Source organism: Pyxicephalus adspersus, chromosome 8 (assembly GCF_032062135.1).
Source record: "Pyxicephalus adspersus chromosome 8, UCB_Pads_2.0, whole genome shotgun sequence".
Lineage (NCBI taxonomy): Eukaryota > Metazoa > Chordata > Amphibia > Anura > Pyxicephalidae > Pyxicephalus > Pyxicephalus adspersus.
This window is the reverse complement of record NC_092865.1, coordinates 16,201,491-16,226,086: the sequence shown is the minus strand read 5'-3', so window position 1 is coordinate 16,226,086 and position 24,596 is coordinate 16,201,491. Positions and strand designations below refer to the sequence as shown.

General features: G+C 37.1%; 1 protein-coding gene across 1 annotated transcript in view; it reads left to right on the top strand.

The window, feature by feature from the left end:
* The window catches only part of TRABD2B (TraB domain containing 2B), a 179,652-nt gene that overhangs the window by 72,362 nt on the left and 82,694 nt on the right, over positions 1-24,596 (top strand). The window contains exons 3-4 of the mRNA XM_072419605.1: positions 9,105-9,251; positions 20,979-21,153. Of these exons, the coding sequence (XP_072275706.1) occupies positions 9,105-9,251; positions 20,979-21,153 (322 nt within the window). The remainder of the gene's footprint in view (positions 1-9,104; positions 9,252-20,978; positions 21,154-24,596) is intronic.

Below are 24,596 nucleotides of genomic sequence, written 5' to 3'. Positions count from 1 at the left end.
AGGGTTTCACATAACATTTAAATCTTTTAGGTATTGTAAGCATTTTTATCAGGTGGTTTTAGAATAAAAATAATATATGTATAAATAAATATATATATGTATATATATATATATATATATTTATATATAAAAATATATATTGTTTATATGCTTTTTTCAGTAGAGTCTTGTTCTTTCCTTTTTGTTATGCTGAGTCTACACGCATGTAAAAGTTACCTATGCACTTTTATTAGCATTTTAAAGCTTGCCTTTAAAATCCTGGAAGATGTCTATGCCACGTTTTCCTGTGTTTTTACCGCATTTTCCCATGTTTTTAACATGTTTACATTTCAAATGCTTATAAACGAGGGAAAATGCAGGAAAACTCCCCATTGAAATCAATGTGAGCGTTTACCCGCGTTTTTGGGCGTTTTCCAGCGTTAACCTGAATTTTAATTTTTTTTTAACATTGCAAGCAACGTGCCACAAGGAAACGTCCTGGTGTAGATTAGCTCATTGGAATGCATGGGAATTTCAAACATGGGCTTTTAAACCCTCAAGTTAAACGCTGGGGAAAACGTCCGTGTAGACTAAGCCTTAGTTATATATTTTGGGATCAATCCTGCCATGTGTTTCAACTCATTTTTTGATGTGATACATTCTTGTAAATTTCCTCTTTATACCTGCGCCTTGAGAATAGATTAAAGTGGGAGCTGTGTAACGTATTATAGAAAGCTGTCTCTATCCGCTTTGCCTCGGCTGAGATAATTATCCCTCAAATGACATTCAGTGTGTTTGTAATCTCAGTGGAATAGATCTTTGCATTCCATGGCTAGTGCCGAGTGCTAATGATATTTAAGTAAACAGATACATACAGTTGTGGCCTATATTTAGTAACTGGTAACAGCGACACACAGTCTTTCGAACTCCGAGTTGCCAAAATCTGATAAATACTTTGAATCCTGTTTATTTACTGGCCAGTAATCATGCACACAGCTGTAATTGTATCTCGTCTCTGAATTGACATCTTCCTGTAGCCTAGGCTTAGAAATCTGGTTTGCATCAGATTGCGTTTTACAAACATTGTCAGTAAATTAACTCTGAGGAATTTGCGTTGTCGTTTATTAAATAAACATGTAAACATAATTTCTTCTTTTTTCTTTGTATTGGGGGAGTTAAAGAATAGTCACATCCTACCCTTTCTGTGTCAATTGAGCAATCATCGGATTGGCTGAGCCATATTGCTCAAATTAGAAAACTTGGCCTGTTGGAATCCCAAAATAGCTCTGGTTAGAAACATAATTTGAGTTGACCATTAATCATTAAGACTTGTAATTTGTTTTCATCTCTTGTTCTTGTAATTGAGGAAAGATAAGCTGACTTGGGAACTAAACATAGAATTATGTGTACGTTCAGCATACAAGGGGGCCTTGAATATAAATGTCTTGCTTAATCATATCCGTAGGTGAATATGCTTTAGAGTTAAATATAAGTAAATTACAGGAATATCTAAACACAAGAACACAAAGTTATTATGTTGCAGTTTTTCCAGTTCCAAAATAAACTGCATTGGTTTTCATTTTTTAACACTAAGAACATTTTCAAAAAGTACAGAAAACATTGATATTTTAGAATATCTTTGCCACTTTCTCTAAACTGAATTGAAAGCACAAAAAAACCACTAATTCATTCAACACCAATGTTATGGAGATTAATAGATGAAGATATATCCTGCTGAGGATCGAGCCATGGCTAGCTCTATAGATACAATGGGGAAATGAGAATAGCCACCTGGGGAACGAAAAATGTCATTATAAATGAATGCATCAGCAATATGTAAAGGCTGATAAGCTGCATAGGTTACCTGTTTCTTTTTGGGTTCAGAAATTTTTATTTGAAGTTACTCTGTACTGACCCTATCAAGGTTTGGTTTAGACCGACACATTGCTGCTAGACTGCCATCTTTTGCAATCAGTTTTTGAGCATCTGCAACAAGATGGGAAGGGGAATGAGTCTCATGCTCCTTAATATCTTAAAGCAACAGCTTTTGTTTTCTCCAACGAGCTGAACTCATTGGCTGAACAGAAAAGAGATATACTGGTGAGAGGGGATTAAAGTAAACTTGTCTCTTTGCCCTGAAAGTCAGGATTCATCTTCCCTTATCTGACACGGCCTGCGAAGATGGAATTCATAATCCAGTTGGCTGTTCTTACAACACATCCATTTTTATGTTCTAGATTTTACAAATTGGGCCCTTGGAGATCGGCCTGTCAGACAGCTCACAGAAAAGCAATGCAAAAATAAAAACGGACACATTTTTTTTTTTCCTTTGCTGGCTGCAAAGATTTAAACGCTTACCACACGAGATTTGTGTGCGTGCCTATTCACTGCCTAAAACAAACTGTTACTTTCTTCAAACTAAATATTTAATTGGAACACTTGTGTGTTCGCCAAGGCTTTGATTAAAATAGGACTTAGTCAAGCATTCATTATTAATAGCGTGTTATTCTAAACTGTTTGGTCTTTTTTAGGAATGGATTGTCTAACTCCGTTAGGGAAGACATGAGGACGCCATTCAGTGTCAAGATGACGTTATCGTGCAGGCTGCAGGAACATTGTGTAGCTTGAGAATCAGATCAAATTAATTCAGTCCAGTAGGATAAATATGAACTCAGCTTTACATAAAAGCAGCAGCATCGGAAGTCATGGAGCTGTTTTAATTATAGGACAATTCAGCTGATACATAGAAGATGTTGGGAGCAAGATTTTAAATTATGGGGATTTTATCTCTGCCCTTAAAAAAAATTGTGTGATATAATAATGCGAGCAACTTCTTCATGCTTATATTCCTAACTGCTTCCGCAAAAATATGCACTTTTTATTATTTAAAACAAGTATATGAACAGAAGACTGAAGAAGATGTGTCTGCGAAACACGTCGCGTTTCTTAGATTGTACGCTCTTTCAGGCAGGGTCCTCTCCTCCTCCTGTGTCACTGTCTGTGTCTGTCAATTGCAACCCCTATTTAATTAATAATCATCATTTAATTTAATGGGCGCTATATAATAATAATAATAATATTAATTTCCTCTTTGAAATAAACAACAGATCTAATTTAGAGACAGAAAATAACTGGTACAGAAAATAACCAATTATAAACAGTAGTCAGTAAGATTGGCTGTTCATCAATCAAGATGAATTATCACCTTGTAATTGATAATTCACTTAGCTTAGTAAATGTGACAATTCACTTTGTAAAGAATACCCATTCACATGGAAGGAAATCTTAAAAAATGGATTTTTCCATGCTTATAACTCGAGGGTTTATAGAAGCAGATCATCTTTTTTTACTAAGCTAAGTGAACTATCCCTTGGAAGGTGACAACTCTCTTTGCCATATGAACAGTTAATATTGTTTTAGCAAATCATCTCAATTGCCAGGGCTGAAATAATTGGCCTGATTTATTAAAGCTCTCCAAGGCTGGAGAGGATAAATTTTTATCAGTGAAGCTGGGTGACCCAGAAAACCTGGAATGGATTTCTTAAAAACAATTTGGTATTTGTTAGCAAATGTTTTCAGTCCTAGACCAGATCCATTTCAGATTTCCTGGCTCACCCAGTTTTTCTAATTAAAGTGTATCCTCTCAATCTTTGAAGAGCTTTAGCAAATCAGGCCAATTGTCATTATTCTGCCGGTAGCAAGAACCATTTTCTTAATCTCTTCTTCTTCCCTAATAATATAACTTCCTGGGAAGTCATAAGGTGAAAGGCAGCAACAAGGATAGATTATTGTCAGGTTTTTGTAACATATTGGTGTTAATTTACTAACAGAGTTCATGCTGTTCATTTTGTAAAGTATCCCTTGATAAGGGGAAAATCACTTATCTTATTGAATGAGAAACTCTTTTGATTTCATTCATCCATGTTTTACGTTTCCTTGCATATGATTGGGTATTCTTAGTGATGTACATTTTTTTTACCTTATTCACTAAGCTAAGAGAACAAACCAAGCCCCTTAGGTAAATCAACCTCATCTCTAAATCGGAATGTCATGGTGGTCGAAAAAAAAATGTCACTGCCCTTTTGGAGAGATATGTAGTATAGGGAAGTACGGTGATTTCCTTACACTAACATATTTCATTACACTAACATATTATATTACATTCATGCTCTTAAGATGGAGCTTTTCACTATGCAGAAGTTCGTAACGAGCTGTGAAAGAAAAGAGTATATACTTACCTCTCCCGTCTCCTGCAATTTATTGCCTATGATGACAACGATCAAATGCAATCACCCCAGAAACAAGGCAGCAACAGGCTGGGCCGGAATTGAGCACTCAGTTTTGCTGTATCATTTTTTGCTTCCCACTAGAACTAAAAAGTTCAACTCCTCTGCTTCTAAAAATAAAAAAAAGTTGTCTGGGAATAAACATGGAATTTCACAGGTTGTTCCACCAGCCAAGGAATACAAGCTAAAAGAAAACCAACTTGTTGCACAGATCAAGAAACCTCATCTATTTACCCGTATCCCTTAATCCAAGTGTAGTGATCTAAATCCTAGGCCTGGCTAATGAGCTCCGACCTCGGCCCTCCCCTTGCAGGCACACATTGCCCTCATTGTGCCCTGATTAATGGGAGGTCATGTTAATTATGGCTGCCAAATGAAAACTGAAGAGATCATTTGACAAAATCTGTTTGTAGCATGGATTATGCCAGCCACCAGTTAATGTTTTTTGAAAGCCTTCCCTTAAAAAAAGGTCTCTTTCAGAAGTGTGATTGGGCCAGAGTACAGTACTTCAAAATGGCATTAGAAGGAGGCACATGGCGGCTTAATAAATCTCAGGAATCAAAATGTTATTTTCCAAACGCTGAGTAATAATTTTCCATCATTTCCTTGAGTAAATAACATACGTTTTATTTATTAGGTGGCATTTTCTTCAGGCACTCTGGCTTAATAAGCCTGTTTATTTTGAAGTTGGGGCCTGAATGGTCTTAAAGGAAATTGTAAGTGAGAGCCATGTTTATATAAAAGACCCAGAATGGCTTTTCTCTGGTGGGATGACACTGAGCTCCGAGTTACACAATGTCTCTGACTGTGGTTTCAACTGCCTTTGCTTCAGTGCAGTAGGAGTTGATGTAGAATGGATCTCACACATCATCCATAGCTCCCAACTTTCTCTCATTTCAAGGGACTACCCCAGATTTGGATCCAGATCCTTCTGTCCCTCCCTTCCTTGTAATTTCTTTTTTTAGCAGCTCCATAGACCTCCAAAAGTCTGAAATTTTACAAGCAAAATTGTAATACTGCACCAAAGCAAGATATTTTTAAATGCCAGGAAGGTGTTCATATTCAATAAAAGTACATATGAGTTTAACAACAATTTGGGATGTGGGAGGCATGTGTCCTTCATTCACATTTAGGAAAATTCTACAAAAGTTTGGGGTGTGGGATGTTTTTCTTTATTAGACACAAACTTTATTTTAACCAGAACATTTCATTTTCTTGCACTGGTAAAACCCAAATTTTACCTAAGCATTATTTTAATATGGTATTATAAGCCTTTTTTATATTACTTCATTGGTAGATCATTTTGACTTGGTCATTTTAAAAGTAGCTTGCAATTCATATTACCCAAAATGAGAATTTCCGAATTACAGAGAGAAAGAAAAATAAATCTTTGATGTACTCTAAGGTATTTAGTAGACAACATTGGCCAATATCAATCACTTTTTTCAGTCCAAACTTTGTGGCCAGGTAGGTGGTGCATTTCAGCATTTTTCTTCTAAATTCTTTCTTCCTTCTAAATTTCTTCTAAAATGTCCTTACCATGACAGCCAAATGTATGCAATAGGTATCCTAGATGTCCTGAACAACTTATAGTACATTGAACAACAATCTTTGAATGTCCTGTATTAAATGCATTGTGAAAGGAGCCAGCACTGACAAAACAACAGATCAGTGGGAGTTTTGAATGGGAATGTGGTGATTTTGGGCGTACTGTGGACAGTTGTACAGATGATAACTTACCGGTTTGTTCTGGAGCTTCTGACGGCGGTAACGTTCCCATCCCAACGTTTTGCCTAACCTCTGGTATTCTAATACCCAATGGCTTGGTGCCTCTGTAAACACGAGCAAGGTTTTCTCATCATTAAGTCTCTAAGACAGGGGTGTCCACACTTTTTTGGCTTGCAAGCTACTTTTAAAATGACCAAGTCAAAATGATCTACCAACAATAAAATGCTAAACATATATTTATTTTATATATATACAGAGTATACTTTTTATTTAAAATATATATTGTTTACCTTGCATAACAGCATGAACATGTATGGCAAAATACAATTCTGTACATTTTTGGCCATTACCTTACTCCGATGACATCTTAAACTTAATGGAATCAGCCAAAGTTGCATAGTCCAGACAGTAGTTGCTGGTAGCCAGCCTCAAACAGACTTCCAAATGATCATCAGTCATGGTGGAACAGTATTTGGACATAATAACTACTGTGCGCAGTAGAGTTTATTTTGAAAGTCAGGGCTCCACCATCTCCTCGGGTTGCCTTTGCGATCTACCGGTGGATCACGCTCCACCTTTTCGGCACCCCTGCTCTAAGAGATAAAAAAGACATTTAGTGAAAAGTAAAAAATCATTTTTAATGGACAGTCCGTCTTGGAGCCCACACAAGGCTTCGAACCAAGACCACAAAACTGTGCTCAAGACCAGCAGTAAGCCACCCATCTACAATATGCAAGGAGAGTGGGTCATATGTTCCCTTATCCTGGGTATTTCCCAGGCCCCTGACTGGTAAATAGAGCTGAAAGGGGACAATCAAAATAAGTATTTGTAGCATGGAGGTCCTATAAGGTGAGCCTGCTATTTGTCCTGAATATGAAAAATGACAGTTTAACTTTAAACAAAGATGTCTTTAGATGTCAAGAAGGCTGACCCTGCACCAACCTTGGAAACTAATAATGCATAGCGTAATCCATAACAGGTTACATCTTTCTGTATTTAAAAAAGTCCACATGACTTCTTATTGGTGGAGACCTCACTGCACTTTGCACATTGCTCTTTGCTTTATTAAATAAAGGTGCCCGTCTTACACTGGAGCCAGTTTCCAGAAATAAATGATCTGAATGGTGTTCACACATGCACTTGTGTCAGTCTCGCAAAGAACAAAGCAGTAGTATGTGTTGCTGGTGTCAAAGTTAAAAATGGAAGTAATTTTGTAGACATGAGAAGGCAGAGATGAGAGTAACACCCTAAATTCCTTAGGGACACTAAATGTATTTTAGGTGAAAAAAGGGTCAAGGTTGATTTGTAGGGCTGACAGTTATAATCTTCCTGTAAAAGTCGTAAAAACTCTTTTATGTTACAGATCAAGAACCAGACATGCATGTTGCAGATGTAGGGTGTAAGTCTAAATCTAGCCAAAATTTTTTTTATATATAGCGATGATGGTCAGTGGGACATGAAGTGAGAAATCAACTGAACTGGAACTGACAGTATTGAAACCCTAAGGTTTTAAGTCTTCCTACCTATTAGGATTGGGATTAAAAGCCAAATTCTGGTCTACTCAGGGGGGCTCAGGTGAAGGCAATATAAAAACAATTAAAAAGTGCACCAAGGCTATGGTGAGGTGGCCTAAAGAACCCTACTCTGCAATAAACTAATGTGAAGAACAGTAGACTCAGGTCAGAATAGAAGGTATTGATATGATTCATATCTATCACAAATCTAAAAGGTTTATTTCTTATTTATTGATAGTAGCCAGAGCCATGCAAAATATTCATTGGCCATAAATACTTGACAATCTTAACATGATGCTTTATGGTACAAATAGAGCCTGGATCACCCAGATTCACCATGTCTATATTCTCCAGTCTTGGAGAACCTTAATAAATCAGACCAATAGAGTCAATAATATGGAAGCTCATTAATTCCAATTTTGCAAAAAGATAATAGAATACACATAGATATTGATCTTAAAGAATAATATATGCTTATGCATTAGTTGGTCCTTGTGACGCTTATCTCTAAAGAAAAGCAGTGGCACTTGACTGGAAGAAATTTGGACAATTAGTTCCAATTGTCCATATTTTCCATAGATATTTTATTATTTCCTTACTAGTTCTTTATTTACTTCCCACTAGCTTCCCAAGAAAGGTTGCCTTAGAGGATGGCCGTGTCACAGAAGAGTGGTATAATTTTAAGATTTATGTTCCTGTCTGATAATAACCGTGCATAACTTACAGAAAGCTAATGTTGCTGAATGATCTTGATCAATGACCCTGTGTTCTTTCCCATAACCCCCTGGCACAAGGATGAAGCTGGCACATATCTCCCATGGGCACATCAAGTGTGCCCCTGCATTCAGAAACTAATCAAACCCTCTGCTAGGAAAAGAAGAAGTAACAAATGAATCTTTAGTGGCACCAAAATCCAAATGGCAGAGCCTGATATGATCCATTTTGGAGCCAATGTCATATGTCAAGATGTAATATTGTGTTGTCTTGGATCAGCGGCTGTGCAAACATTATTTTTAATTAAAACTAGGAGCTAGCTATGTTAGTGCACCACCGTTTCTGATATCTAATGGTAACCAATCCAATGTCTATTAGGACACTTTCCCAAGCTAGTGATTGGTTGCTTTGAGTGACTTCACATCTGTTCTATTTGCTCAAAGATATTAAACCAACCGTTGGATCATTAAATTTTGTGGTTGACTCTTTTCACTCAAACAGCACCTACAAAGCATGTTGACACTTCTCTTACAGTTGATGTCATTGCGTAGAAATTCAGGCTTGAGCTGGCCAAAGTAATAATATAACTGATCAGTGTTACAATAATGGGCATTTGATTGGTGGCCCACATTTTGATGTTGGCAAATCTTGTTGCCTTTTCAAAATCCACTGGTTGGGTCACTAGGTGCAAACTGGAGTTTCAACTAGTTGGAACTTATTTTGCATTGCTCTATCCACAACATACAGAAAACTAATTGGTTGCTCTGGGTTGGTCAGCTATTTTACTTTCACATTACTGCTCTTTGTTCTGCATAAGTAAATGCAATTCTGTATTGTGAAGAGAGAGACTAATTTTGTATTTTTTATTTCTTCTTCTTTTCAGGTTTTATTTGCGTTAAACCAGACATTGCTTCAACATGAGAGTCTCCGGGCTGGGAGCTTGCAAGCCCCTTACACAACAGAAGACCTCATCAAACACTATAACTGTGGAGACCTGAACTCTGTAATCTTTAATTATGACACCTCACAGGTAGGTACTTTGCTGACTGTAACTGGTATAAAATATATCATTTTAACTTTTTTAGTTCCCGCTAAATAAAACCGATTGGAGAATTGCATTCTCAGAGAGTGTCATGGAAGAATAAAGACGAAGGAATACTCTAGCATCTAAACTCATCAAACCATGTCTTTATAGAACTGACTTTGTGCTCAGGGGTCATTCGTTCTTGAAGATGACCCTTCCCCAAAATGTGACCACAAGGTTGGTCATGCATAATTATTATTATTATTACTACACAGTATTTATGTAGCGCCAACATATTACACAGCGCTGTACAAAGTCTATAGTCAAGTCACTAGCTTTCCCTCAAAGGTGCTCACAATCTAATGCCCCTACCATAGTCTTTAATACAGTCTAAGCTCAATTTTGTTGGGGAAGCCAATTAACCTAACTGCATGTTTTTAGAATGTGGGAGGAAACCGGAGTACCCGGAGAAAACCCACGCAAACATGGGGAGAACCTCCAAACTCCATGCAGATAGTGTCCTGGCCAAGATTCAAACTTGGGACCTAGCACTGCAATATTAGCACCGGAGTGCTAATCTCTGAGCCACCATGCTGCCCCACATAATCCACCTATACAATTTGTTTTTTTGTGGCATTACAGAAACCCCCACCAGAAACACCTAATTATCCTATATACTTTTGGCCATTACTATTTATTTTTATTGGTTTTATTGAATTTGTAACTTTATCCATTGGTGTTTCTTGTAATAAATTAATGGAGTTTAACCTTAAAAAACAGAATTGGGGGCCTAATTTATTAAAGCTCCAAAATGTGATAAGATAGATTATCATAGGAGAACCTGGGTGATCTACAAACCTGGAATAAATCTGGTCCATGATTGAAAATATTTGTTAGCTAAACTAGGTTTGCTGGATTCCCCAGGTTCCCCCATGATTGTCTATCTTCTCCAACCTTGGAGAGTGTTAATAAATCAGGCCCTAAGTTATAAATTCTAAACAAACGCTCCCTTTACCGCCTGATTGGATAGATGTTTTCATTTAGGTTTCATCAGTCTGACGCTACTGGTCAACCACTGTAATGCGTCTTTTTTCTTTCTTAACTTACATTGCTGAAGACCAACACGTGGCTCTCATTTGCCCCGGGAAATAATGGGATTACGGTCCTGTCCCTTAGGTTGGCCCGCATGAGCGATTGGCTTCTTTCTCTAGTCTGAAAAGATTTGAACAAGAATGTGTAGCAACAAAGCCCAATTATAAGGACTTCCCGAGTCTTTGCATGTAATTCCTCTCATCATAACTACAGGCTTAAGAGCAAGACCTCGTTTATATTAGAAGGGGGCCATGGCACATGGTTGCTACTTTAATGGTTATCGGAATAAGTCACTGCAATAACACATTCCCCCACATCCTAAGCTCTCTGAGGCCCCTCAGCTCAGCAGCTTAGTGAATGAACTCTGTAATCAGTACACAGGACAGCCACTGAAAAATACTTAGAACTTTTATCTATAATAACATTTCCATTAGCATCTTTATCAGAACATTGTTGAGGTTGATCAGAATTACATACCCAAAATAATTGGTATTTAGGGCAGGGTGGAAAAAGACAAAAACTAATGCAGCTTTAGATGAATTAGCATACCTGTTAATTTATTGATGCATCATTAATTGTATTGCATGAAGTGTAAGTACTTGAATTTTACTTGCTAGCAAACATTTGCAGTCTCCAATATAGCAGAGATTAAATTGGAACAAGCACAGGGAAACAATGAGTTGCCGTGCATTGTAAGAGACATGCTTATGATAGAAGACAGCAAAATGAGCCCATATTTCTTCTTTTATTATTAACTAGTATTTATATAGGGCTGACCTTTTACGCAGCACTTTACAATGTCCATAGTCTTGTCACAGTCCCTCAAAGGGGCTTACAATCTAATGTCTCTACCATAGTCATATGCCATTATTCAATTTGGGGGAAGCCAATTAACCCAACTGCATGTTTTTGGAATGTGGGAGGAAACCAGAATACCCGGAGAAAACCCACGCAAACATGGGGAGAACCTGCAAACTCTGTGTAGATAGTGTAACTATTAACTAATGAAATGTAACTAGCAATATAAAAGTGTACAGGTAGTCCCCGGGTTACATATTAGATAGGGACTGTAGGTTTGTTCTTAAGTTGAATTTGTATGTAAGTCGGAACAGGTACAATATTTTAATAAATGAAATAAGGACAGATGTTTTCTAAACATATTATTAGGCAGCGTGGTGTCAGTTACTGTATAAAATCCTCACTGTGATTTAATCACAAACAAAGCAAAAAAAAAATAAAAAACAAAACTTTATGAACCTAGACATTCATTAACTCCTGGAGCAAGCTGTGCTTTGATATGCAAAAAGAAACAGCTGCAGAGTCTGTCTTGGTCATTAAATAATTACAAGATATTAAAGATCAGCTCCACTCTTAAGATCATTAACAACATCAGGTGTGTTTATCAAAAGATTTCTTCTGCAAGTCATGCAAACCGCCCCCTTTCCCTTCAAGCCTCCATCCTGCACACGAGCGAGCAGGGAAGCCCGTTCATATCTAGGAGGTGTGATTGTGTCGGATGTCCTTAACTCGGGGACTACCTGTATTTCGTCACTTATCGCTCTCAAAATGTAGATATTTTTCATTTCTATCATACCTAACCAAATTTCAACTAATTCCTGCTAGCTATCCTGATATGTAAGACATACACACCATGGCCGACTCACCCAGTAAGTATGTAGTAATCTCCGGTAATAAAAGTGTCATGATTTCTAACCGGCTCTGCAGCTTTTAGAAGAAGAATACGTGGAAGCAGAATGGAGGGATCTGAGAAGCAGATGTTCTGCGCTGGGCTGAAACAATATCATGATCCTTGATAAATGAAACTCAAAATGAGATTCTGATGCTCCAGGTCCTGTGGCAATGTGAAAGTAGAGGGCCTCTGTCGCAATGCAAGAGTTTATTTATTAAAGATAAATCATACATTGTGGGACTAATCAGAGCATTTATAGATTATCTTGTCAACGGGTAGATCCTTCTGACATTTATTTTCTAGGTTACGACAAGACTTGAAAGGCTACTGCTTTGAGCACAGATAACTTCATCATGTAGACAAAGCTTTTCAGTTTGACATTAGTTATCATAATGTTGCTGAAAGCAGATGTCATCTTTAGGTCTTTAGGAGTCAAAATATTTCTAAAGCTCTTGGCTTATTTCTGCAATTTACGGCCAATCAAACCAGAATTGTGTCAAGTTTTGAGAGAACCTCAAGCCTAATTTTACCCAAAACATTTTATTTTGTTTTGGAAACAATGGTGGATACTTAATCCTCTTTTTTTTCTTACTATATGCCTATTTGGTGGATTTACTGCTATATCCTGTCTGGACAGGAACTGATGAAGAAATACAAAAACACATTTTTAGGAGACTGAAGAGGCACTCCTGGTTTAATTGCCAGCCATTCAACAACAACAGCTGCTAGAATGATTCTTAAGGAACCATTATTTGAACATTTTCCAGTGGGAGGCAGTGGGTAGTACAGAACTGCAGTCTACCACCCTATTAATTTCCAGTGGGCGGCTGCAAATGAGATGCTCCATGTAGCATCTTGTCTAGAGGTGCAGTTCATGGATCTGAGATTACAATATCTCTACTACAACTTCACGCCTTCTCTGAACTGCCTTAAAACTTACCTTAAAACCTGGTGACAACCTGACCCCAAAAAGTTGGAATCTAAACTAACTGAATGTGCTTTTATTATGTTTTTGAGCCCCCAACTTCCCTGCTGGATTTTCAGCTTATTTTATTGTGGATGATGCAGAAAGAGCTAACACATATAAAATGGGAAGACCCAAAATTCCCATGTGGAAAGCAGGGGAGTCGGGACTGATGTTTTTGGAAAAATTTTGATAAGATAGGAATTATTAAGACTGTTGTTTTTTTTTGTCTTTTGTGCTGTCTGTGTCTCTTTTAACAGAATTCTTTTCACGTTCTGTCTCACAAACACAACATGAAGTAAGAGGATCTCTTGCTTTAGCCAAGGGTAACCATAGACAGTAGGGACTGTAAGGACAAGTAAAGAGTAAGAATTTCCCCACATTATATACGAAGGGTGCGGAATGCTTACCTTGACTCGTGGTAGAAAAAAGTTACTAAAAGTGGTAACCCCGAGTCACGCTCGGGGTATGAAAACCTATGGGAGGTAATAGTAAATAGAGCCGTACCTGAGCCGCCGGCGTCCCGCGTTGTCCATCGCCGCGATCTCCGTCTTCTTTCTTCTTCCTTCTTCCTGCTTCTGCATCCGATAAATCACCGGGGAGTTCCCGGTGCCTGCGGGGCGTTGCGGGAAATTCAAAATCTATTTGTATTGCATTCAATACCAAATACTGTATTGAATGCAATACACTGGACACATTTTATGTGTAAAAGCAGTACATTGTTTTTAGAAACGTTTATTTGACAGTATATAAAAAAATATAAGCATAATGTGTATTTTTTTTTTTTTAAATATATAGATTTTTTTATTTATTTAGTTTATTGTTTTTACATGATTTTGTGTTTCAAACTTTCTTATACTCATACTATTATATTATACTGTAGAATAAATTTTCATGAAAAACAATGTACCGCTTTTAGACATATAAAACCGGAAAGAAATGAACCGCTAGGGAGGTTAAATCAGTTGGCATTCTCATTCTGATTTTAGACAGCATATACAAAATCACGAGTGGCAGTGGGTATGCGAAAAGAAAAGTGCCAAAAGATTTCATAATGTTCACATTCAGATTCTTTTATCATAGAAAACCCACCACGCTTCAAAGCATTCCCACTTCTTCAGGGCTTGGTACTGGATTCTGGTTATTTAACCAGCATCAGAGTGCTCATACTAACTACCTCTCAGGTACCAAGCCCTAATAAAGAGAGATCATTTAAAACTCCAAATTGCTTTGAATTTTATACATATATGAAAAAAACCAAATCTAACCTTCTTTTGGCCCTTTCCTTCTTGCACTCTCTGTAAATGATTAGAATAAATGAGCATTTGACTTATTTTTGGCAGATAGAGAAGTCATGGCTGGCTGAAGACTGCAATGGAAAAGCAATTTTAATATCATTACATTAAAAATAGAATGTGTAGTCATATATACAGTATATATACAATTATTTTTTTTCACAAATCTTAGCTTTCAGGTGATGTAACCAACATTTATTACACCATACCAATTATTTTCAAGTGGCAGTCATGAAATCACCCAGCAGGATTATATTATTGTTTGAAAGGTGCTTAAGCAGCAACATCATTCCAGATTCTTGCACGGAAAACATCGACACACGTGCATTTGATTTTCAGCAAATTGGATCACAGCAAGTGTTTAATTTACTGCATTTTAGTGCATTTTAATATACAGCAATACTTATTGCAGGGATTTCCATTTCTTTAAATGTTTGTACAATGGGCAAGGGATTTTAATGAGTTGTACCCCAGATTTTTTATGAAAAACAAAAGCTTAATGAGAATTTTATTTCTAGATGAGTAAATTATCGATAATATTTTTAGTGCTTATTTTTATTTTGATGATAAGATATGTAAAGAAAAACTTATGGTAACAAGTATAGTACACTAAAAGGCTTCTTGATGGAGTTATATATTAAGAAATTGGTAACTCTAAAACATAATAAATGTTTGAAATAAAAAAAAGGTAGTAAGATGTATATACATGTAAAGTGTATGTCCAGCTAAAAACATTTGAAATGTAGTGAGGAAGTAAAGGTGAATCTTTTTGTAATGGAGCCAGAGTTAGCAGTAAAAAACAAACAAGGGCTTCAAACATTTCCCCAGCAGTTTTACTAGACAGGAAATGAAGAAAACCTTTAACACAGACAAAAATAAAATTATGTCTGTGGTATATTTCTATGTGTTGCTGTTGGATAGTTCACCTGACTTTCTGTTTGGTAAAATGTTTTCAGAAGGACAGGAAGAAAGGAAAAAAAAAATTCCCATTAAGTCTAGGATTTGGGTTAAATTTAGACATTAAGGTGAGGCCTAACATAAGATTTTGGTTGAGGTTAAAAAAACTTTTTACATTGAACTATGGAATGGGTAAAACCTTTATTTTTCCAATGTTTCATTAGAGATATTGACATTTTCTTCCTGGCCTGCAGACTTAACAAGAGGAAATCTCTCCAAAGCTTGGAAAAGTTCTTTTTAGAAAGTTGGTACTGGAATGAGTGTCCCCTATACTCCTGTTATGCTGAATAATCAAAAGTTTTCCTAATCCCTCACTTGGTCAGTAATAGTTTTCCAAGGGCAACTTAAATAATAAAGCTACACGCAAGCGCTGGATCATTGTCTCTTAAAATGATCACAAGAATTATTTAATTCCTCGCCACTCTATCCATAGTGAAAAAAATGAGTATGTGAGGCTTAGATTCACTGTAGTTGAACTTTATTTGATTTATTTTTAGTTTTCAAGAATTAAAAAAGAAAGTATTTTTTTTTTCCGTGTGAACAATTTACATTTTAGGTGCAAATTTTGTTGGTGCCACAACTTTTTCCACCAAACACAACCATGCCAAATTTATTGCACAAAAATGTAATTGTATTATTGGTTTTACACGCACTGACCTTTTCACTATACAATTAAACTTCTAAAAACATAAAGGAAATGATACTTTGGCATATGACCAAGTTGTCTGAGTGAGAAACCATCTTGGTATGCACAAATGGCCATGGATATTGTACTGATCCTTCCTGAAATCCTTTAAAAATGCTTTTGAATGATAAAATGGGTTTGAATTGGACACAAATCATTTTTCTAATCTCTGTAAAAAAAAAAGTCGGAGACATGGATGTAATATCAAGAACGTTTCCTATCAGATGAAAGATAAAAATATATGGGAGAATATCCGATAAATGTGGAAGGAAACATCTGTCAAGATTCTTTATATGTAGAACATTCCAAGAAAAATGTAACGGAAAAAAAGTCTGTGTGTGTGTATATATATATATATAGAGAGAGAGAAAGAGAGAGAGATTAGAGACTGTAGATTAAATTTCTGACTGATTAAACTGAGATAAACACAACTGCCTGCAGCAGACTTCTATATATGAGCTACAAAAATTATGATCTATAGTTCTGCTTTAAGAATTTGTGGGATTTTTATTGCAGAAGAAACAAGCACTTTCCCTTCTGCAAAACATACTTACCTGCTTGGGCATCATCCCCTTTTTTGTAAAAAAAAAAAAAAGGTTTAGCTGCACATGCACAGGGATTACGTCATCCCGGCCTGACCAGTTAAGGTGGCCAAAGATCGAGAACCCGAAGGAAAAGTAGAAGAAGATGGTGGCACCTGCAACAGAATGAGGACAGGTGAGTGTTTTTAAAAAAAATGTGATCAGGCAGGTATGGGTATTTTAGGGGACTTGCCTGGTTAGGCAAGTGTACTGCATTTAAATGTACTGAAAAGGAATAAGCTGATAAGAGGGAAGAGCATAGTAAGTAAGGGGTTCACCACACCATTCTGCTTCTGTTTTTGAACCAGTCAGGAGACTGGGGGTGAAGAAGTTCAGACTATAACAGATATAGTGGTGTCATCTTCTTACTTTCTAGAAGGGCCTTTAAAAATCATACTGGGACATTCTTTTTCCCATACCCATAGCTCATCTCAGAAACTTGGAACTTTCTGCTTACTTGATACCCTTCACATTTGCCAAATGAAGTTTTTGAAACGTATTATCAAAAATAAACTGTACAAGAATGATGGTCAACATCTCCAAATTTGGCCTGTCCACAAACCCTGTCTGATAACATGGAGGGATTCAGCTTACATGTTCGCAGCCTATTGAGTTCTTGTAGCCAAGGCCACCACCCTATTACTTTTGCATAAATTTCTGAAAATGGAGAGAAAATGGAAAGTTGGCTTGTCCTCAACTAAGCACTTCCGGGAGCTTGCTGTACTCACAAAGTTTTTCAGCTTCGCACCGTGATGGTGGATAACAGCCCGCTAATTGCTTTGGACTGTCATGAGCTCCTGATCTTTATCTGACCATATTGAGACAAACGGCTGTATTAATCAGTATACCAACAGCTGCCTAAGTACAGTGAGTCCAATGAATCACAGTGAATGTCATGGACCTAAGCAGCAAAGAGAAGTTAGGATGATTAATGTACCAGGCGTCAAAGCAGCTGGAGCTTGATTAGACTACGGTAGCCTGTAACTTGGCTAGACTGGTCATCTGTCTTTTCTTAATGGATATACAGGCAGGAAAGAGATCTACAGAGACAGTGCATACCTCTGAACTGGCCAATGCCCACTGGTTTATTGCCCCTTTTTATTGTCAACTGCCAGTAACATTTATAGAGCTGAGTCCTGCACTGTTTAGTGCAATTTTAAAACAAGCTTTGTGAAGGGGGATGGACCGTCAGTCGAAGTAGCAAGTCTCAAATGAATAGCTTTTGATCAGTAAAAGTAGACATCCTTTACTATACATATGAAACACTTGACTTCCTATAAACTACACAAATAACAGGTAGAATTCCTTTAGTATGGTTGTGCATGTATCTGACATGGCTGTGCCAAGAAGCTGAATCATTGGTAAAAATGTGAATCCGGGATCAGGAGTGCACACGTAATTTTGATACATATTCCATGTATTTAAATAAGGTAATGGAAATAATTAAATAATTACCACTCCTACTACCTTCGGAATGCCACTCCAGAGTGGTCCCTTAAAGTCCCCTGGGAAACTGATATTTACAAAAGTGTTGAACTCTAAGGCTCCATTCTATAGTATACTTCTTCTACACTGGTTTTTTTCCGCTGACCTCTTGTAACTGCTTTTCCTGTACTGACATGAGATCAGCAAGAGGAACCCCTAGGAGCTGTAGGGAATAGGGACCAACGCTCCAAAACAACCAAAAACTGTTTTCTGTCAGACTTTCGGGAAACAAGTTTAGAGCCTGGTGTAGTGTACAGCGGTACAGAAAGTAGTAGAGGCAAGCATTATATCCCTTCATTGAAAGTGTTCAGGGAAAGCCACCCTTGTCATAGACTGTAAGCTCTTCGGGGCAGGGTTCTCTCCTCCTGTATCACTGTCTGTATTAGTCTGTCATTTGCAATCCCAATTTAATGTACGGCACTGTGTAATATGTTGGCGCTATATAAATCCTGTTTAATAATAAAAATAATAATAGACTTATAGCCATCACTAAAGCACAAACAAAAAGTGGCTGCAAAATCTTCAGGCAATAGGCAGTGCTAATGCAAAGCAAACAATAAAAAGTGTAAAATGTTTATTTGAAAAAAAGACATTTTTATGATTTATCTTTAGGAATGAAACTCATTTTATATCCTGGTCAGGAAACTATCTGCAAGGAGTTTGCATGTTCTCCCCATGTTTGCATGGTTTTCCTCCGGGCACTCCAGTTTCTCCCACATCTCCGAACACATGCAGTTAGGTTAATAGGCTTCCCTGGAAACTGTCCCTTGTATGTGTGGAAAATAGGCAGCACAACCAAAGTTCAGGACAAGCTGTCAGCTGGTGGGCCGAATGTGGACGTGTGAAAATGATAATAAGCAGTAAAAAAAAAAAATTGAAACTCGTTTCAGGTAACTTTCTGTGCACAAAACAGTAAGAAACTTTTCCTTGTTTATTCATGCCTTAAATCCTATAGGAGGGCACCCAGCACTGAAGGGGTTACTGCTGACAAAAATAAGCGCCTGCACAGCACAAAACATGAGTAATGTATATTTAAACTGACTGCACTATATATGGTATAATGAGTAGTGATAGCGATCAGTCTTTGTCAGATGTTTAGGTATTGTGAATGGCTACCTTTTACATTCGCGGCATCCTGGGCCGGTCTATACATGGCTCCATCAATCATAATTAAGGTTTGTTTTATAGAACATAAAGAAATGTCCTTTTACATCAAACAAAGCCGTCGGAGACAGATTGCACAGGTCTGCAGGGTAGTCTGTCCCCAATGTTTTGACAGTTTTGCCGTGAATTCAAGTCATTTGGCAGTTATTGTGCGCGGTTAATGTTTGCGTTTAATCCACTGGCCACTTTAAAAGCTTCAACAATACCCTGGCAAAGCACTCAACTGTCTGGCTTGTTTGTCAGATTATAATGCTTTGTATCTCAACACTGCTCACCAGGATTGTCTGTTTTAAAGGGAATGTCTGCTACGGTGGGTGCAGGGCTGCTACTGCTCTTCATTACAGCTTAAAAGTATAATAAATAGGAAAATACCAATATGTTGTCTTTTCCAGTCCTGTCCAGTACAACCCATTTAGAAGAAAGTGAGAAAAGGGTTGCAGATCTGGATGATTTCTGACAAGTTTTGAATTGGGACCCCTTTTTTGGGGTAACTTTTTTAAGTATATGCCATGGTTCATGATTTTTTCATGTTCAGGCAAAATAAAAAAGAAATAAAGTCAAATATGTTATGAACTCCAAAAAAAATCAAAAAGTTCATAAGCACAACTCCAACTTCAATAACGTCAGATTTATGGTTTCTACAATCTATTTTGTAGTTATCTATTTATCCAATGATCTATGCAGTGGAACTGAAACAATAGGCCTGATTTATTAAAGCTCTCCAGGACTGGAGAACATATACTATCATGGAAGAACCTGAGTGATCTAGCAAACCCAGAACAAATCTGGTCCAGAGTTGAAAACTTTTGACAACTAAGAGCAAATGATTATTAAGTAATGCATTTCAGGTTTGCAGGATCAATCAGGTTCTACCATGATAACCTATCTTCTCCAGTCTTGGAGAACTTTAATAAATCAGGCCCAATGTCAGTGTTTTATTGTAGACTAAATCCAAAATCAAACAAGGTAAATTATCAAATAAATTGTGTTAATAAATGTGAATTATATGTATTATCTTAGGAAATACTTTGTGTTACCTGTAAACAGATTGAGGTCATAAAATTGACCACCACCTATTTCCTGTGACAACACGCCCAGCCTTCTAATAAAGATACATGGTTCCGCTGGGATGCTGGGAGATTTAGTTTGGCAACTTTTGTTCTTGACACTTTTAGTGTCACATGGTCACATCTCAATGGCTCTCCCACCTGCTGAATTCAGAGATGAGCAGAAACGAGCTACAGCGCAGAGTGCAAGCACATTCTGTTCATGGCATAAATATTCTATCCACCATTTTACTTCCATACATTGGGACTGATTTAATAAAGCTCTCCAGGACTGGTTGGATCACTAAGGTTCTTCCATGATAGTCTATCTTCTCCAGACATGGAGACCTATATTAAATCAGGCCCATTGTTTGTGTCCACCTTTTAACCTGGCTGCTGTTAGAATTTGCCCTATTTAATTTGGGGTTTAGTTGGACTTTAAATCCATACATTCATATGCTCTATAAAACATGTAATCCCCATAGGAAACAAAGCTTCCTTTAGTGTTTAGTCTATAATTGTTTTTGTTTGAGCTCTGTCAAGTGGACGGGCTAAGTCTCGGGATGGTTTGAAGATAATGCACAATGTACAGCCTTGCCATGGGGTCCAAGGCAGCTCCATGAGAATTTTTGACTATTTCCTATACTTTTAAGCAATATAACCCCTACACTGATGTTACCTTAAACATTTTGAATATAATGAGATTCACCTAGTCAAATAAACATTCATGTATTTGAAGAACACTAACCTGCAATTTTGATTTTTTTTTTACAGCTTCCTGGTTTTACCAACACGACTCTACCACCACATGATCAAGTAACAGCTCAGGAGATAGACATTTATTTCAGACAAGAACTTATTTATAAAAGGAATGAAAGAATGGCAAGAAGAGTTATGGGCCTGCTGAAGGAAAATCGGGACAAGAGTTTCTTCTTTGCCTTTGGTGCAGGTACTTTATTGTTTTAGCAATTGTTGGTTGTTTTTGCTATGACAAGAGTTTAGGATGGGATTTCCTTGTTGAAGCCTGTAGGTTCAAAACCTTTAGTGTCCAAAGTAAAACATCTTTGCTATCCATAACCCATTTACACAGAACATTTGCTTGCTTTACTGGTCCTATCTTGGCTTTGTGTATCATGATCATGTGTAAATAAGTTGTGAAATGACTTCATTTTAACTTAGGATGGGTAAAAAAGTGGATTCAATAACTAAATAGCTGGCTTCAGATGTCTAACAGTTGAATCAGCCCTGAGTTTCCTATGTATGTAGGACTTTAGATGAACTCTAATACAATCTCCAACTCTAGGGAAGAAAGGACTAAGACTTCATAGGACCTTGATGTATTGCATAATCATTTCAGATGTACCCCGAGCAACCCAGAAATTTGGCTGGCGTAATGAATCTCCCTGGTGACCCACACAGTTTATACTTGAACATGTGGCCAAACCAGAAATTATTAGTTGATTTTGGAAAGGTAGGATGCTGCATGGTCTTGCTACAGGGTAGAAGCTCTTAGAGCAGCTGTGTCATAGTTAAAGGCTGTTTGCTAAGCTAGAATTTTTCGGGGTATTTTTTTCGGACTAAAGAATGAACTCTGCATTATCATCTGTCCATATAAAAAAGACTAAAAAATCATTCAAGCACCTAATAAAACAACGTAGAGAAGTGTCTATAAAGCTCTTAAGATTCCTAAACATGTTATACAGTTCTTTGCAGCCCCAGTATTTGTGCCAATAATCTACTTCATACATGTAGCCTTGTTTGGAAAACTTCCAAACCATCTGAGCGATAAGGTAGATGCTGATGTGCAGTCACCAGATATTTGCAGAGAATAAATTTTGCAGAATGTTCTGAGAACTAAAAGGCCCATCTGGATTTTGTGCTTCTTTCTGTAGGCACTCCAGTCAACCACTATTGTTTCCCAGACTGCTCTTGCACAATCTTCTTCTTGTTCCTCTTATTTTGGGGTGTATCAGTATATTAGGAAACTATGGCTTATTCATTTGGTATAGCCCTGGGATATCAGATCCACAAGAATCTACTTAATGATTGTGTGTAATGGAATAGGGTGGCAAGAACATGTTCTTTGGGGTAGTATATGAGAACATATGGGGGTTCTGTTTCCTCTTAAGCTTTTTTTATGAGGCTTGTTGATTGTAAAAGTGAAGCCTATTCAATATAAAGATTGGGTGGGTACGTATCATTGTCCTGTTTGGAAACTTGCAAAGGGTTGCTGTATTTCCTACAGTTCACATAACCATACATATGCATTAAATAATTAAGAAGATTTTCATCAAATAATCCAACCATCATTTAAAGTGTGTTTGAAGCTTAAAATGAACCATTGAATCATTTCCCATACAGCACATGCTTAATACTTTTTCACATGTCACGTAATTCAGCCATAAGGAAAAAAAAAGGAAATACTCTGTGTAAGCTACAGATCACTGGGATAATCATAGCTAAACATGGCTATAGACTCCCTAAAATTTACGAAGTATTTTACGAAGTAAATTTATTTAGTCTAACACCTCCATACTTGGAAATAAGGGTGCAAGATAAGTATGAGGGCCCGTGGCAATAAGCTCATGCCCATGGCATCTGTTTGACATTATTTTGGAGCTGCCCAAACAGGGATTTGAACCCGCCCAAACAGGGATTTGAACCCTGATTGTGCAGCTTGGTTGGTTCAGTGGCTAGCACTCTTGCATATGCAGCGCTAGTTTGAAGGTTCAAATCTGGGTGAGCACACCATCGCAAGGAGTTTGTATGTTCTCCTTTTGTTTTCATGGATTTCCTCCTGGCACTCTGGTTTCATCCTAAAAACATACCGTTAGGTTAATTAGCTTTCCCACAAAATTGTTCTTAGACTGTGTTAATGACATATGGCTATGGCCATCTCTAAGGCTAAGTTTACTAGACTTAAATATCTTAGTTTGCCTTGAATGAGTGATGTCACAATTTTCATTAAAAATGCTGTGATGATTTTGTGAATTTTTTTCAACATTCTTTAGATTTGAGATTATTTTAGATCCTGCAAATCAAATACAATGTAACACGATAACCAATATGAAAATATTTATTAAACTCGTATACTTGATGGAATGGTAAGAAGGAAAACGTTATCCAAACTTTGCCCCATGTGGCCAAACTTTGCTCTGATCCATGGAAACCATTTTTTGTTATAGAGCCCCGTCAATAGAAGACAGCCTGCCAAAAAAACAATGAGGCACTCAAAGTGGGATTAAACTCAGGATTGCCCACTTCAAAGGCAGTGATGTTGGAGACCCCTTGTGAATGCTAATCAGACATCTAGAGCTGACTGTAAAGGGAGATTATACTCCTGTCTTTTTGAGATAGTAACAGCCGTCATTCTCAGGGCCACTGCCGCAGCAGGAGGTGCCATATGCAAATAGGGGTGCATGGTGTGGTTGATGTTATACATTTGCTGGATTACAGGATTTGACAAAACGCTTCCCCTTTCATCTCATTCCTTCAGACAAAGATTTTTCTGTTCCTTGTTAAAATAAAGGAAGCTGAACAGGCAGATCCATTAATATTAATTATAGAATTAATTCAAGAGAAGTTCACACAGAGCGTTTCCTTGTTTAGATTAGAGGAGGGGACTCCTGGCCATGTATGATCCCTGGAGTGCCGTGTCGGACTTTCATAAGAGCTTTCTTTCTGGACGGAGGAGGGGGAGATCGGCCATGCTGCCACTTCCTAACCATTAGGACTGACCTCACTTTGCTAACTGTAGATGTATTCACACTTAACAAGATAAATGATGAAGAAGCCTGCTTTTTGTTTAAAAAATTCATTTTTTATGTTAATTGGAATATGTGTCAGTTTAACAAAGAAACCAAACAAAGAGTGATTCATATTTTCTAAATTAATTTGGCTCCATTAATCTAAAGGAACAAAGAAGAAATTTGACTGGTATCAAATTTGACAAAGAAATTTGACAAAGAAGAATCGACTGGAAAAGTTGAGTTATATAGAATAAATGTAATCATAAAGTCAGTGCTGATATAGTGAACATTTTATTGAGACAGATAACAAATTGCGGAAAGTGCAAAAATATATTAGGTGTCATGTATCGAAAAATGGTATTAATGTGAGTGTCCAGTGAGCATTATATTCTTTCTTTTTTTTTTACATTTTTTTAATATTATTTTGGCCCATATAACAGTGGTTTCTTAAAACTCTATGAACATGTTGGCTTTTTATTGAATTAAAGAACTTTCTTCCTTTTATGTTCAGTCACATTACTACAAGAGCCTAGCCAAGGATCCTGGAGAGATAAACATTTACATCAGTTAAGGCAGAATCTGTAAATTTACATTTGTCAAAATTAATTTTCTTTGAATACTCTGCTATATATAGGTATAAATA